Here is an 18,228-nt window from a genome sequence, read left to right on the forward strand (position 1 = left end):
GGAGATCTTGAAAGGCAGTTTTACTTAGCACTAATGCTAATTTGACATCTTCCATTTCGTTGAAATATCTGCTTCCAAGGCCCCAGTCCATGACTTTTCCTCTACCTCCCTTACTTAGTAGCCCAACATGCAATACAGTGGAGAACTGTCAAAAGGGACTTTCCCAGGAGTTCCAGATCCAAGGAGTTCATCCACCATGCCCTTCATTTTACATAGGGGAAAACTGAGGACCAGAGATCAGAAATACTCATCCTATGACAGCAGAAATTTGTACCTGTTCAGAAATCTTGTCTTCTGTACCACCTTGTCTTTTATGATTTCCAAATAACTGGAGTTCTGAAACCCCAGGCACTTTTATGAGTCATGATATACATGGACAGCTATACAATTAGAGAATACTGACCTGAGTTCCAAGAATGTTAGGCCCACCTCAGACAGGCAGTGTATTTTATCTCCCACACCCCTTAGTTATCTTTTAGAATTTTACACATGGTATTAGATTGAGGTTTTTAAAAGGCAGTACAATGTGATAAACATTTACTAGGAGATTACTGTGTACCATGTACTGTAATAATTTTGAAAAAAATATTAAATTTAGATAAGAAAAACATGATCTTTGACATTAACAAGCTTATAAGATAGGAAAGGATGAGTTAAATAATAGTAATAGCTCCCATTTAGACAGTATTTTAAACCTGGGAAAGAACATTAAAAATATTATTTCACTAAATCTCACAACAAACCTGAGATGTAGATGTTATTATTATCCCAACTTTATAGGTAAGGAAATTTAGGTAGAGAAAGGTTGAGGGGCTTGCCCAGTGTCACACAGTAACTATCAGAGTCCTAATTTGAATTTAGGTCTCCCTGACTCCAATCCAGTGCTATACCAACTGTACCACTTAGCTATCTCCCAGTGAATATATGAATACACATGATCAAGTAGGCCCAGAGATGTTAAACACAGTTGTAACATTCCTGAGTTATAACATTAGTGAACCAGATTAAAAAGTAATAGGAAAATATTTTAAAAAATAAAAAAATGTAATAGAACATTGATGATGTTAATATGTGTGTTTCTTAGTCAATTTGCAGCCCACGAGGATCTTTTTGTAGGACTTAGTGGTTCTGTTCCTATGTGAATTTCATCTCAGATCATTCACCTAATCCATATATTAGAACTTGACGGTATTTATCATAGCAGAATGCAATCCTTGACTTATGTCAGATTCAAGAAAGGTAGGGATTTAAGCCTAGAAAAATTTAATTGTGGAAGAGGAACAGGAAAAAAAAAGAATATACATGTAGGAAATTCATTCTGTAATTTCTAGAAATGGTGTTTTTGGGGATTTAAAGAAGAAAACTTCTCTTTTTTCTCTGGGTTATTTCTCTTTTAGAAACATATTGAGCTTGATGCTGTAAAATTCCAGAATCATATTGTCGTCTGTGTCTTTGGAGATTCTCAATCACCTCTGCTGGGGCTTCGGAATTTTGTGATGCCCTTAAGAACCAGTAACTATACCTTCAAAGAACTGAAGGACATTGTGTTCATTGGGGCTTTGGATTACCTGCAAAGAGAATGGAGATTCCTAAGACATTTTCCGAAGCTGTACATACTCCCAGTAAGTGTGAATGTGGGGGGAGGAAGTAGAGGTGGTCTTTTCATTGTTGTAATACTGATTCTAAAATGAGCATGAATTGGCCCCTCTTGATAACAAGATTTTCTTATCTGTAAAGATAGTCAAAATTTGGATGGAAAATTTATAACAATATGAATAATGAAACAAACAAAAAAAAACTTCACAATAATTAGGAAGAAAGATCTTGATAAACCTTTAAGTGTTTATGTCAATGTAATTTCATGTTATTTTTATTTAATTAACATTATTAAAGTCTATGAGCTTTTCAGAAATAGATTTTGTGTATCTATTTTCTCATTATTATGTGTGTTCCTTTCCGTGGTATGTCACAATCCATAGATCTACCATTAATGTAGTATTATTGTATTTTTATATTTGCATTCAAACTTTAGCAAATATTACAAGACCTTTGAGACTTTTTAAAAATGTCTACTCTGTGTGAGGGACCATACTAATCACTGTGAGAGAAGTATAAAGACATAACATAGATGATGGCTTTATGGTGATCACAGTCTGATCTTGTAAGAAAAATAAAGCAGATACAAAAATATAATGACATATATAAAATCCTTTAAAATAGTCTATTTCTAATATCTTACCATGTAATAAAGGTAATCCTGAGTTCTTTCTTAAAAGTTTTTCAAGATGATTAAAGATTATACCACTCCCCTCAAGAAATACATAGTGATTGGCAAAGGGAAGATGCAACTGGATGTATTAGGCTATTGATTAGAGAAATGCAAATTTAAATGGGAAAAAACTGTAGGTATTAAGAAATATTTCTTGAACAACATATGATTTGAGCAGATACTTGAAGAAGTAAGACATGGATTGCTAGATCAAGGAGGAATCAGCCTAACTGATAGGAAGAGAATCATACCAGATTTATATTATGAAAATCCAGAGAAATGAGTATCCAGAAGGAATGGTTCTTAATAATATCAAAGGCTCTAGAGAAGTCAAGAGGATTTAAGACTCAACAAAAATGATTGGATTTAGCAATAAAAAGATTATTGCTGACTTTGTGATGAACAGCTGATGAATTATATGTTTATCCTTGGAGGATAATAGAGAGTTGGAAAGGATCCTAAACTTTACTGAGTTCAACTCTCTCGTTTTGGTGATGAGTAAATCTAATATTCTGGCTCTAAGACTAGACTGCCTCCTGAAAACCAGCCTGGTTAAGCATAAAGAATTCTCCCAACATGTCTGGGCCATGGTAAATCCATAACTAGGAAGAACACATTTTCATGGTTTAGATATGGATCTCAATACACAGCCAGATTTATTTTCTCCCCATGTGCTTTTCTACATCTATATCATCTTTGCTACAGAAAGTGAAAGAAAGAAATCTCTCAAAAATTGTTCATGAAGGACTTTCAATTCTAGTAGGCATTATTGATACAGTGGAAAGGATACTACATCCAGAGTCAGAGAACCTGGGTCCAAATCTCAATTCTGATTCTTCTTGTTATTTATTGACTGTGATAGTTTGGGCATATTATTTCTACTTTCTTTGTTTCTATTTCCTTATGTGTAAAATGAAAGAATCAAATCAAAAGGTCACTTCACTTCTAAATCACTTTTTCTGCTTTTTAACTTCTTTTAAGTAAATTGTCATATTTCATCCTTTTATATAGAAATTTTTAGGATCCTATGTTAATTGCTCCCTTGACCAACTCTCAAATAACTGATTGTTAATGTATAAATATACATATTAAGTTCAATGTCCCCCTACACCATCTTTCCAAGAATAAAAAGAGTCCTTCCTTGAAGGATTGCCCAAATCAGGAGCAACTGACAATTAGGAAGTTGATCTGCTACAGTGATCCTTTCAGGATATCTCCTTCTCTTATTCTTTCTCCACTTTTACTCTCTTCAGCTCCTTTTAATGTGATATCTGACCTCATTAAGCTCATTAAGGGAAGGGGTCATCTTCCTTTTTCCTTGCATTTATATACCTAACACTTAACAGTGCTAGGGACAACATAAACACTCAATAAACACTTGCTGACTTACTGACTGCAGGATTAAGTCTTGACAAAATTAATAATTAGGGTAAGGACATCTTTATTTCTTCTAGGCTTTCCTTTCATTGTTATCCACAAGATTAGGTAACTGCCTAACTTTTAACCAAGTCTCCTTCCTCCCTCTCTATTCCCATTCAGGGATCTGCTCTCTATCCTGGAGACCTAATTGCAGCCAACATCCGAGAATGTTCCATGTGCGCCATCCTGTCCAATCAATCTAAGCTATCAAGTGACCAAACTTTGGTCGATGCTGAGTCTATCCTAGCTACTCTCAACATTGGTTCTCTTAGAGTCTCTAGCAATCAGTCAAGCCTCGACATATCAGGTAAGATTTCTCCTAGAAAGGAAGACAGAAAAGAAAGCAAACATTTCTTCTTTAAAGCAGAAAAGTATCCTGAAGGAAGGAATCTGAACTTGGAAACTTCATAGCTCTTCCAGAGTTAAGATTCTAAAATAGGTCGGTACTTAAGTCCTATGGAACATCATCAAGAGTAAAAATGGTAGTAATATTCAGTGTAATATTCCATAATATTTCCTTCCTTTGGGGACAATTTAAAGTTACTTTTTATCTGAATTAAATGTTAGTAACTTTATATCCTGTTATTATAATGTGGAGTTCTTGAACATGGGAAAGGATACCAGGCTAGGAAATAAGATCTGAGGTCCAATCTGTCTAAGTAAGGTACATTTAACTTTTCAAAATACTTTCATGTCTCTTTTCTTGTAAGGAACATCAAAACTCATCATTTGATTTGAGCAATAGATAATTGTGATTTTTTTGCTGTTTAATGTTTAATATATTATCCTGCTCTTTGCCTTATAATCTTATTTATATTTCAATAAATTGTCCTTTTTCATCATTATTATTAATATCATGTAATTTATATTGACTAGTCTGGATGGGAAGCTGAAAGGAGAAAATGGGGACTTGGAGCAAAAATTTGAAAAGATAAAAACTCAAACTGAATATAAAACCCAGAAGTAATGTGAAATGATGTTCAATTTCATATTATTTAGACTATGATCCTGTGAAATTATGCAAGTATGAATGATTTGATATATGTATCTTGTTTGAGAAATGAGGAAACTGAGCCATAAAGAGGTTAAGGAGTATACTTTAGGGGGTAGAGCCAAGATGGTGGAGAAGGCACATGTGACTCTCTAATGCCCTCTCTACCAACCTTTGAATTCAGCCTCAAAAATAGCACTTGACTGGCGAAATTCAAGAAGATTAAAGGTACAAGGACTTACCAGCTGAAGATAATCTGGAAGACCGCCAGAGTGGGTTTGTCCTGAAGGATGGGAACAGACCAGCACAGGAAGGGAGACAGGAAAGACTGGTGTCCTGAGCAGGCCAGGGATGGGGGTAACCTCTGTGGCTAGAAAAGTAGTGGAGATGACTCTGCCATAGGCTGACTACTTTGCCTTGATTGTAAAGCAGTGGACCAGCAGAGAGATTGGATCCAGAGGTACAAGGTACTCTAAAAATGCCAGAACCTAACAGGATCTGGCTGTTACCCCCCCAAACCGGAAGAGACTCCGCATAGACCAGCACAACTGTGTAGCTACATTCTGCAGCACTGCCAGGGCAGTTGCAAATCTTCACAACAGCGGGGCACACCCTGAAGCAACCTCTAATCTGCACAGTGGGGGGCTTGGCCTAGGACAATAGAATTTCCCCAGCACAACTGTGCTTCCATGGGCAGAACCACTTCCAGTGCCTTGTGGGACAATTTCCTGGGCAACTGCTAATATCCACAGCCCCACAGCAGGCTTTGGCTTGGCATAGTGACACTTTTACTGCTCAGCCTCTTGCTTCAGGGCAGTTGTTAATCCACATAGCGAGGTGCTTCAAAGGGCACCCCCATGCCTCGGCCTTGCAGTCCTGAGTCACTTCCATTGGGGAACTATTTCTCAGAGCACTCATGCACTTGGCCACTCTTTGTAGCCAATTGGCAGGCCATCCATACACCTATCCCTGTTCTGCAGAGGAAGCTGGTAACCTCCTGGCCCTGAAGGCAAACCCTACAGGCTTTAAAAATGAGTAAAAAAATTAAAAGGACGATTGATAGTTTCTATATAGAAAGAGAGCAGGTTTTCAACCCCGAGGAGACTAATAGCAGACAGTCTCCAGACAAATTGTTGGTCCCCAACACAAGAGGCTCTCCTAGAAGAGACTATTAAAAACCTTAAAAGGGAGCTAGAAGAAAAATGGGGAAAGAAAAGAGAAGTTACGCAAGAGAGCAACAACTTCCTCAAATGTGAATTGGAAAAGGTAAAAAACTCCTAGGAAGTTCAGGGAAACAGAATTTGTGAATTGGAAAAGGTAAAGAACTCCAAGGAAAGTAGGATTTGTGAATTGGAAAAAGAAAATAACTCACTAAAGAAAAAATTAATGAAATGGAAAAAAAATTCCATAGAGCAAAACAACTCATTTAAAAATTCAATTGGACATATACAAAAAGAAGTTAAAAAAAGGTAATGAAGAAAATAACTCATTAAAAATCAGAACTGAATAGAAATGAATGATTCATTGAGACACCAAAAATCAGTAAAGCAAAAACCAAAAAAATGAAAAACTGGAGAAAAATGTCAAATATCTAACTTGGAAAAATGACAGACCTGAAAAATAGATCTAGGATAGATAATCTGAAGATTATTGGACTTCCAGACAATTATGATGAAAAAAGAACCTAGATACTATTTTACAAGAAATCATCGAAGAGAACTGCCTAGAGGTAATAGAACCAGAAGATAAAATAGGCATTGAAAGAATGGCCTGGAATCTGATAGTCTGAAAGGCAAAAGAACTAGGATTGCAACCAAGAATAAATTACCCAGCAATTAGCATTTTCTTCCATGAAAGTAGATGGACACGTAATGAAACAATGAATTCCATTTGTTTCTAAGGAAAAACCCAGATCTAAACAAAAAAAAATTGATCTCCAACTATAGGACTCAAAAGAAGCACAAAATGGTAAAAAGAACTCTTGAGAACTCTATTTCTGTCGTGGATATACATTAAGACCACATGTATAATTTGATTTTACTGATATAAAAAAGGGAAGAAGAAATGGAAAGGGCAAAGTGTCAGAAAAAAGGGAAAAGGGGAGATAAAAGAGAGAAACTACATCCCACAAAGAGGCAAAGAAAACCTATCATATCTGAGGAAATTTATAGAGGGGGAGGAACATTGTGTGAATCTTACTCTCATCAGAATTGGCTCAAAGACAAAATAATTGACGTATTTGTTTTACAGAGAATTCTCTCTTACCTCATTAAAAAGTGGGAGAAGAAAGGGGAAAAGGAAAAGAGTAATAAGGGAAGGGTACAAGAAAAGGGAAGGGATTTAAAGGGAGGAGGGAGGAATACTAAAGAGGGAGAGCTGCATGACACAAGTGGAGCCCATAAGTTTAATACTGGGGAAAGAGTTCAGGTGGAGTAAGGGGAAAAAAGCATAATCTGGGGATAATATGATGACAGGAAATACAGAATTAGTAATTTTAACTGTAAATGTGACTGGGATGAATTCTCCCATTAAGCGGAGTCGGATGCCAGACTGGATCAAAAGTCAGAACCCTATAATATGTTGCTTACAGGAAACACATTTAAAGCAGAGAGATACATAGAGAGTAAAGGTAAAAGGCTAGAGCAGAATCTATTATGCTTCAGTTGAAGTAAAAAAAGCAGGGGTAGCCATCTTTATCTCAGAACAAGCAAAAGCAAAAATTGATCTAATTAAAAGAGATAAGGAAGGAAAATATCCTGCTAAAGGGTAGCATAGACAATGAAGTCATATCAATATTAAACATATATGCACCAAATTGTAAAGCATCTAACTTCCTAAAGGAGAAGTTAAGAGAGTTGCAAGAAGAAATAGACATCAAAACTATAATAGTGGGAGATCTAACCTTGCACTCTCAGAATTAGATAAATCAAATCACAAAACAAATAAGAAAGAAATTAAAGAGGCAAATAGAATATTAGAAAAATTAGGTATGATAGATCTTTGGAGAAAGCTGAATGGTGATAGAAAGGAGTATACTTTCTTCTCAGCAATTCATGGCACTTGTACAAAAATTGACCATATATTAGGACATAAAGATCTCAAAATTAAATGCAGGAAGGCAGAAATAGTAAATGCTTTCTTTTCAGATCACAATGCAATAAAATCTACATTCAATGAAAAGTTAGGGGTAAATAGACCAAAAAGTAATTGGAAACTATATGATCTCATCTTAAAGAATGATTAGGTGAAACAGCAAATTATAGACACAATTAATAATTTCACTCAAGATAATGACAATGATGAGACATCATATCAAAATTTGTCAGATGCATCTAAAGCAGTAATAAGGGTAAATTTTATATCTTTAGAGGCTTACTTGAATAAAATAGAGAAAGAGAATGAATTGGACTTGCAATTAAAAAGCTATAAAAAGACCAAAATAAAACCCCCAATCAAATACTAAACTTGAAATTCTAAAATTAAAAGGAGGAAATAATAATATTGAAAGTAAAAAAAAAACAAACAAACAAACAAACAAACAAACAAAAAAAACCTATTGATTAAATAAATAAATAAATAAATGAAACCTAGATTTGGTTTTATGGAAAAAACCAAAAAAATAAATAAACCTTTGGTAAATCTGATCAGAAAAAGGAAAAAGGAAAATCAAATTGTTAATCTTAAAAATGAAAAGGGGGAACTTTCCACCAATGAAATGGAAATTAAAGCAATGATAAGGAGGTACTTTGCCCAACTTTATGCCAATAAATTTGATAACCTAAATGAAATGGATGACTACATCCAAAAAATAGGTTTCCCAAATTAACAGAGGAGGAAGTAAATTGCTTAAATAGTCCCATTTCAAAAAAAGAAATAGAACAAGCTATTAATCAACTCCCTAAAAAAAATCCCAAGACCAGATGTATTTACATGTGAATTCTACCAAATATTGAACAATTAGCCCCAATGTTATATAAACTATTTGAAAAAATATGGAATGAAGGAATCCTACCAAATTCCTTTTATGACATAGATATGGTACTGATACCTAAACCAGGTAGGTTGAAAACTGAGAAAGAAAAGTATAAACCAATCTCCTTAATGAATATTGATGCTAAAATCTTAAATAAGATATTGACAAAAAGACTACAAAAAATCATCCCCAGGATAATACACTATGATCAAGTAGGATTTATACCAGGAATGCAGGGCTGGTTTAATATTAGGAAAACTATTATTATAATTGACCACATTAATAATCAAATTGACAAAAATCCTATAATCATCTCAATAGATACAGAAGCTTTTGATAAAATCCAATACCCATTCCTACTAAAAACACTTGAAAGTATAGGAATAAATGGACTATTCCTTAAAATAGTCAGGAGCATATACTTAAAACTATAAGTAAGCATCATATGTAATGGGGATAAACTGGAACCTTTCCCAGTAAGATCAGGAGTGAAACAAGGTTGCCCACTATCACCATTACTATTCAATATTGTATTAGAAATGCTAGCCTCAGCAATAAAAATTGAGAAAGAGGTTAAAGAAATTAGAGTAGGTAATAAGGAAACCAAACTATCACTCTATGCAGATGATATGATGGTATACTTAGAGAACCCCAGAGATTCTATGAAAAAGCTACTAGAAGTAATTCACAACTTTCGCAATGTTGAAGAAAACAAATAAATCCACATAAATCCTCAGCATTTTTATATATTACGAACAAAATCTAAGAGCAAGAGCTACATAGAGAAATTCCATTCAAAACAGCTGTTGAGAGTATAAAATATTTGGGAATCTATTTACCAAAGGAAATTCAGGAATTATATGAGCAAAATTACAGAACACTTGCCACAAAAATAAAATGAGATTTAAATAATTGGAAAGATATTAAGTGCTCTTGGATAGGCCAGGCAAATATAATAAAGATGACAATACTCCCTAAACTAATTTATTTATTTAGTGCTAAACCAATCAGACTGCCAAGAAACTGTTTTAATGACCTAGAAAAAATAACAATAAAATTCAAATTCGAAGAACAAAAGGTCGAGAATTTCAAGGGAATTAATGAAAAAAAAAATCAAATGAAGGTGGCCTAGCTGTACCTGATCTAAAACTATATTGTAAAGATGCAGGCATCAAAACCATTTGGTATTGGCTAAGAAATAGACTAGTTGATAAATGGGATAGATTAGGTTCACAGGACAAAATAGTGAACAACTATAGCAGTCTAGTGTTTGACAAGCCCAAAGATACTTTTGGGATAAGAATTCATTATTTGACAAAACCTGCTGGGAAAACTGGAAATTAGTATAGCAGAAATTAGAAATGGACCCACACTTAACACCACATACCAAGATGAGATCAACATGGGCCCATGATTTAGGCATAAAGAATGAGATCATAAATAAATTAGAGGAACATAGGATAGTTTACCTCTCAGACTTGTGGAGGAGGAAGGAATTTGTACCCAAAGGAGAACTAGAGATCATTATTGATCACAAAATAGAAATTTTTGATTACATCAAATTAAAAGGTTTTATACAAACACAACTAATGCAAACAAAATTAGAAGGGAAGTAATAAATTGTGAAAATATTTTTACAGTTAAAGGTTCTGATAAAGGCCTCATTTCCAAAATATATAGAGAACTGACTCTAATTTATAAAAAATCAAGCCATTCTCCAATTGATAAATGGTCAAAGGATATTAACAGACAATTTTCAGATGATGAAAATCCACTCATATGAAAGAGTGTTCCAAATCACTACTGATCAGAGAAATGCAAATTAAGACAACTCTGAGATACCACTACACACCTATCAGATTGGCTAAGATGACAGGAGCAAATAATGATGAATGTTGGAGGGGATGTGGGAAAACTGGGACACTGATACATTGTTGGTGGAGTTGTGAAGGAATCCAGCCATTCTGGAAAGCAATCTGGAATTATGCCCTAAAAGTAATCAAACTGTCCATACCCTTTGATTTTGCAGTGCTACTACTGGGCTTATATACCAAAGAAATACTAAAGAAAGGAAAGGAACTTGTATGTGCCAAAATGTTTGTGGCAGCTCTTTTTGTAGTAGCTAGAAACTGGAAAATGAATGGATGCCCATCCATTGGAGAATGGTTGGGTAAATTATGGTATATGAATGTTATGGAATATTATTGCTCTTCAGAATAGCATGGAATAATAAACTTATTGTTTGTTGAACAAAACAGGCCTTCAACAATTTGAAGACAAGGTCTGGTCTCCCTTTTTATGCTATGTCCTTTCCATAGTGAGTCTTTTGCTTCTTTTTGTACACCCAACACTTAGTACACATAGTGCCTGGAATATAGTAGGTGTTTAATAAATATTTCTTGATTGATTGATTGGAATGTTCATCTTCATCTCTGTCTCTTGGCTTTCTTAGTTTCCTTCAATTCCCAGTTAAAACCTCATCCTCTACAAAAAGTATACCTCAATCTCTTCACTTCTTCCTTCCTTCTGTTGATATGTCATAGTTGTATATAACTTGTTAGTACATATTAGTTTTAGGAATACAAACAGGTCACTTTACAATTTGGAAATATGCCCTCTGGCGAGTCAATTTACAAGAATTCAAGGTGAGAGGATACTCAAAAGGGTGGCTACAGAAATTATGTTCATACACTTAAAAAATGTTTATTAAATGTCTAGCAAACCATGTAACTGTAGAAAAGCATCGAGTTTGAATAAGGTATATCAGAATACCTTGGGACAAGCATTTATACTGATTTTTCAGCTTTCTTTTAAATGTCTGTGGCAAGGAAAATATAATGATTAATCCTCCCCAGGGTATGCCATCATACCAAGCCCACACTCAGTGTATAGCTATGTATATTATATAATTACATCTGTTCTTCTTGTTCCTCTTTCCCAAATGTTTGTGATGTTAATCTCTCTTTCTCCTTACCTACTTACTCCTACAAAGTTTTAGACCATTAACCACTAAATTTTGATGCATCATTATTCTTTCAGTCTTTTTTTTTACCTTGCCCCAAAGTTTTAGACCTCACCTTCACTTTCCTTTATTAACCTTCTTTCCATGGAAATCTGAAGTTTCACCTTCTATTTTTTTATCCCTCTCTCTCTTTTATTAAAGCTTTTTATTTATAAAACATATGCATGGATAATTTTCCAACAATGACCCTTGCATAACCTATTGTTCCAAATTTTCCTCTCCTTCCACCCATGCCCTCCCCTGGCTGGCAGGTAGTCTAATACATGTTAAATATGTTGAAATACATGTTAGATCCAATATATGCATACATGTTTATATAGTTATCTTGTTGAAGAAGAAAAATAAGATCAAGAAGGAAGAAAAAGAAGAATGGAGAAAGAAAACAAAATGCAATCAAATAACAGAGAGAATTAGAATGCTATGTTGTGTTCCACACTGGTTCTCTCTCTGGGTGTAGATGTCTCTCTTCATCACTGAACAAGTGGACCTGGTTTGAATCATCTCATTGTGCATTTATTTAAAATGGATAGATAGATAGATGTTAGATAGATTGATAGATAGTTTATACATATATAGATGCTTGGTTGTTGTTTTTTCTCTAAAATGTGAGCTCCTTGAGGGCAAGAATCCTATTTTCCATTTTTTTTAGATTCCACAATTTAATGTTTGCAACACACTGCTTAATATATATTAAGTGCTTAATGAATGAATGAATGATGATGATGATATTGATTACTTTGCTTCTAAGCTATAATTTTGGATTGACCCCTTTATTTCCAGAAGCCCCCCCACCCCTTATTTGGTAAAGAGTACTTAATAATCTTTGAGAAAAATATCATGAGCCTGGTATAGAAGCATGATATAATAGGGATGAGGGATTTCAATTATCCATGTAAATAGAACAGCTAATAACTTAATGACTCTCCTTATTGATAATTTAATCCTTCAGAACATGAAGAGATCAAAAAGGGTAAATTGCATTCTAAATATGATTCTCAAAAATAAGGAAGAACTAATTTATTAGGGTAGAAATGATTGGATCTTAGAGGGATATGAGATGAAGGAAAAGAGCACTACTTTATAATAGAATTCATGATATCAAAGGGAGAGAAATATGAACATTTTCTTAATATGCACTCTCAATTTTGGGAAAGTAGGTTTTAGAGGAAAGATAAAGAGGAATAGGAGATGCTCATGAATTAAATTCAGAAGATACAAAGGGTAACCGTTCCAACAAGAAGAAAAACAAATGAGATTTGTCTAAAGAGACAGAAGTAAATAAGCATGGAGATCACCAAGAAATTTAGATTTTAAAAAATAAATATGCATAAATGTAAGAAAGGGCAGCCAATAGAAGAGAAACAAAAGAGTGTATCATGGTTTGTAAAAATAGTGTCAGGAATGCTAAAGCTTAGAATTAATTAAGGCTGACAAGGGAAGCTCAGGAAAACAAAAAGTTGTGGGGTTGTTTTGTCAGAAAATTTAAATTCAAATCTGGCCTCATTTACTAAATGTAAAACTGTGGGAAAATCATTTAATTTTTCTTTGCTTCAGTTTTCTCTTCCATAAAATGGGAAAATAATAGCAACTATCATGGAAGTTGTCATGAGGATCAACTGATAGAATTTCAAAAAGTACTTAGTACCTGGCACATAGTAAGTGCCATACATACGTTAGCTTTCTTCATTACTATCATCTGTAAACTGGATATAATAATACCCTCTATGCCAGGGCTGGTAAGATCAAATAAGATAATATTTGTAAAGCAGTTACCATAGTGCCTGGCACTTAATAGATGCTTAATAAATTTTATATCATGGATTTTGTTTATAGTTTGGAAAAAGAAGGGTAAAAGAAGTGATAGAACCTTTACTAGCAGTATGGCAAATGTCCTTTACATTGGAAATGACATAATAAAGCGAATCAAAAAGGAATAGATAGCCAATATAAGTAAAAATATAGTAAGGAAACAGCTGGATGATGAAGTTTCCTGTCCCAGATGATCTATATGTCATTGATATATGTCATTGCTAAGTCATTGGCAGTGATCTTTGTAAGATCATGGGAAATAAGAGAGGTAACCCAAAATCAAGGAAGGGCAAATGTCATTCTAATTTGTAAAAACCAGAAATAAATAGAATCTTTCAACCATAGGCCAATGAACTTAATTTTGGATACTGGAAAAAATTAGAAAGGATTGCTAAAGAAATGGTTCCTCTAATTTTAAGAAGGGAACTGGTTATTACAAAAAGATGGAATGGTTGAATTAATGACAGATCATTATAAATATATCATTTTTTTCTTTTTTGACAAAATTATTAAACCACTAGAAAATGGTAAAATGTTGAAAAAGTGTTTTACACTGTTCTTGTGGAGAAGATTGAGTCATATCTATATTCTATAGAAGATGATCTAAACAGATAGATTCAAAACTGACTAGATGGCCAGGCTTTGAGTTAGCATTAATAGCAGCACATTGTCTATGTGGGAGGAGTACCCCAAGAAATCTGTGCTTAGCTTGTACTTTTTGACTTGGATAAAAGCATAATAGGTATGCTCATCAAATTTGACCACAAAACTGAAAGTATTATTTAGCTTTCTGAATGATAGTCAAGATCCAAAAACATCTTGATAGGGTAGAAGATTGGCTTGAATCTGATAATATAAATTTCGATAGGGATAAATGTAAATTCTTGCACAAAGCAATCAACTTTTCAAGTAACAGACAAAGGCTGCATAAATAGACAACATTTGGTCTGGAAGGATCTTTGGGTTTTCTTGGACCGCAAACTTAATATGACTCAGCAATGTGATATGGCAACCAAAAGAAAAAGTGATTGCGATTTTGGACTTCATTCAGAAGTGCATAGTTTACAGGAATAAGGAGGTGATAATCCCACTGTACTCTACCCTCATCAAATCTCAACTAGAATATTATGTTCAGTTTTAGGCACCATGTTATAAAATTACATAAATCATCCAGACAAAGTTCAGAAGAGGGCAACCAGAATAGTGAAGGGCATTGAGCCCATGACATATGAGAACTGGTAGAAGGAACTAGGAATGTTTGGTCTGAATGGAAAAAAAATAGACCAAAAGAGATATATTAATTGTGTTAAAATACCTGAAGGCTTTTCAAGTGGAAGATTATTAGATGTTTTGTTCTCAGAGAACATCAAAAGAAATTAGTAGAAATTGCACAGAGGAAATTTTAGTTCTGTTGTCACAGAAAGGACTTCTTAATAATTTGAACTGTTCAAATATGGAATGGGCTGAAGTTCTATCTCCTTGGAGATTTTTAAGAAGAGGCTTTATCATCACTTGCCATATAGTCTAATGAATATTTTTGGTCTATTTTCGGCCCACTATTATTTTCAAATTTCATGATTATTTGATGTAGTGCTAAAACATAGAAAATTACTGAGTCATATGAATTGATTTTGGTTGTATAGTCCTTCTACCTATAAGTGAATATACAAGTGAGTAAGTTGGGAAATCTTCTACCAAGAGGTGTTCAGTGCTACTTGGTGGTTGAAATTATTAAAGCAGGTTTGGAGGCCAGAATTTTAAATTTTTTGAGCTGAAAATGAAGGAACACTGAAGCTGAGAAAGAGTTCTATAAAGAGAATTTGGACCTCAAAAGGAAAGAACCTTTCAAGAAATAGTTTATGTCCAAAGATTGCAGGGGAGAAGTGAGAGTAATGTTGTAGTACTAAGAATTCCTGGGAAGAAAAGGGTGATTTGTTCCTAACAGTGCTCTGTTCCTGGACCTAATCTTCTGAAACTAAAAGAACAAGTTCCATTCAAGTTTACAAATAAAATATATTAGCCAGAAGATGAATAATCTATGACCATGACACAGGTATAAGATGGGAGGAGCAATCCTTGATCTTGACTTTTGCTAACTCCATAAATTATGCAGACTATGAAGGTCCAATGGGAAAGCTGACTCTATAGCAGCTTTATCAACTGTCTCTGAGTTTCAGGACACCTCAAAATTATGGTGCTTAAAAGAATCTATAGATTTTTATACACTCCTTGGGAAAGAAGGGTCTCTTTATTGAGCCTCAGACAAATTTCCTTTCTAGTTGAGTATCAACCACAGGGGGGTGCTATAAGTCTTAAGAAATTACAGGTCCCTAGGGGAAAATAGAATTCACAGGGGAATGAATGAAAGTTATCTAGACCAATGGTATCAAATTCAAATAGAAAGAGGGCTGCTAAGCTGTACACAAGGATTCCTTCTGTACTTATTTTGTCTTATAAATCAGGTTTGATAACCTATAATATTCTATTATATTTTTATTTAATTGTTAAATTTTCTCAGTTACATGTTAATTTTGGGATACAATCAAGCATATTTTGGGCTACAGGCTACTGTATTTCTGACACCTTTGGTCTTGATGTTTATGAGCTGCTCTATAGAGACTTTTTTGTATAATTTATGTTGAGTGAAATATGGACTGTCCTATATCAAATATATACTGTTAACTTATGTGCTTTTATAGGAGTTAGAGCACCTGTTTTTCTGCGTCTCTAGTGATATGAACATAGATGTTCTTCTGATATTCTCCAGAAAGACATTGGGTAGGGTATGAGGCAAAAAGCAAATTTTGAGAAGTTCTTCAAGATTGAACTCAGTCTGTATATGTCCAATACCAGGGTCCTACACTATAGTTCATAATTGATAATGTTGCTATTTGAAAGAAAAAAAATAGCATTGATATGTTGCTAAGACATCAATCTTTGATTAAAATAAAAATATTAGCTACTCCGCTTACAAGAGTTATTTTCCTGAGAGATGTGTGTGTGGCTGAAGTTCATTCCATTCAGTGAAAAAAAAATTCATGGAAAAATCAAATGAATTTAGCCAGCTTTGAGAAAATCTATGGCTTTTAAAAGAATCTATAATCAGGCTTTTAATCTTCATATTCAAAAGTCAATGGACCCATTTTTGTATGAAACATAATTTACAGTTTCTTAGAGATCAAAATTGTTTGCAAAGGTCCTTTCAGACTTAGGAGAAAGAACAGGATTTCTGCCTATGCTGCCCATACCCTCTCACAGCCCTCTCTCTTCCCTGCTTCAGACTTCCAGTGAAAGTGAATTCTCAAACTATACAGATCATCCAGGCTTGGCAGGACCTACTGTCCTTGCAGGCTTGGGAGATTAGGAATGAATGAATTGGAGAAAACCCCTGGCAGAAGTTGAAGAGAGGATGACACAAAAGAACTCATCCTCCTTCTCATCCAAAACTTGCATCATTTGGTAGTAAATATTCTCAGGCCTCACTCTCCCAAAACAAAGTCATCTTCCCTTCAGGGTTCCAGAGAATTCAAGATGTCTTTCACTAATGCCATATGGTAGAGCTCCCATCTCTGTTGTGTTACACAACTGTAAAACAATTGCATTAGGTAGCACTCCATTCCATGTATCCAGTTAATATCAATTTTCCTAATAGATATTTGCTATTTTGAAATTATAAAAAGAAGTGCCAATATTCTTCCTAGCACTCCAAAGATACATTCTCTTATATACTACCGCAGCCCTTGAAGAGACTGAGCTCATCTTTAATGTAGTTCCTACTTTGTCCTACCAAATCCATGTTGAATTATAGCTTACCAGTTTAATGGATCTTTATCCCAGCTACTACCATGATAAGTCCCAATAATGACTCCTTATTGTCCAGAGCATCTGTGTTGGGCTGGCTACAAAACTCTTCTAGGGTTCATTCTCTTATCTTTCAAAATTCACAAGGTTATAGACTTCAGATTATTCCCCTTCATTGAAAGTGAAGGAATATAAGGACTAAGGACTAAGATCTGTATTCACACGACAACATGTTGGCCATGGAGGAAGAAGATCTTGGGCTTCCCAACATTTATAATTATTTCTTACTTGATGTCAACTGCCAAGAAGTCATATGAAAAGAAGAAACAAACCCAAGAGAAGCAATAGGTCAAACAAGTTCTTTAGACTATCCCCACAATTTAAGTTACTCAATCAAAAAGGCTAGGAAGGAAGCTTCCATCGTTGCAAAGACTTTGTATGAAAAACATAATAATCTGGTGGTTTTTAAATTTTATTTTAATATCTTTATAAAGCTTTTTATTTTCAAAACATATGCACAGATAATTTGACAACGTTGACCCTTGCATAGTCTTGTGTTTCAGATTTTCTCCTCCTTCCCCCCACCCCCTCTTGCTGCACAAGAGAAATCAGATCAAAGAAAAAAAAAAAAGAAAAAGAAAAAGAAAATAAGTAAGAAAAAAAATACAAGTGAACAACAATAGAAAGAATGAGAATGTTATGCTGTAATCCACACTCAGTTCCCATAGTCCTCTCTCTGGGTGTAGATGGCTCTCTTCATCACAAGATCATTGGAATTGGGCTCAATCATCTAATTGTTGGAAAGAGTCATGTTCCTTAGAACTGAGTGTTGTATAATTTTATTGTTGCCATGTACAATGATGTTCTGGTTCTGCTCATTTCACTTAGCATCAGTTCACTTAAGTCTCTCCAGACTTCTCTGAAATCATCCTGCTGATCATTTC

At 34.3% G+C, this 18,228-nt stretch overlaps 1 protein-coding gene across 1 annotated transcript in view; it reads left to right on the top strand.

Moving 5' to 3' along the window:
- KCNU1 (potassium calcium-activated channel subfamily U member 1) overlaps positions 1–18,228 on the top strand; it is a 270,021-nt gene that overhangs the window by 205,069 nt on the left and 46,724 nt on the right. Inside the window, 2 exon segments of the mRNA XM_074285038.1 lie at positions 1,398–1,622; positions 3,809–3,995. Of these exon segments, the coding sequence (XP_074141139.1) occupies positions 1,398–1,622; positions 3,809–3,995 (412 nt within the window).

The sequence above is a fragment of the Sminthopsis crassicaudata genome, chromosome 2 (genome assembly GCF_048593235.1).
Source record: "Sminthopsis crassicaudata isolate SCR6 chromosome 2, ASM4859323v1, whole genome shotgun sequence".
Taxonomy (NCBI): domain Eukaryota; kingdom Metazoa; phylum Chordata; class Mammalia; order Dasyuromorphia; family Dasyuridae; genus Sminthopsis; species Sminthopsis crassicaudata.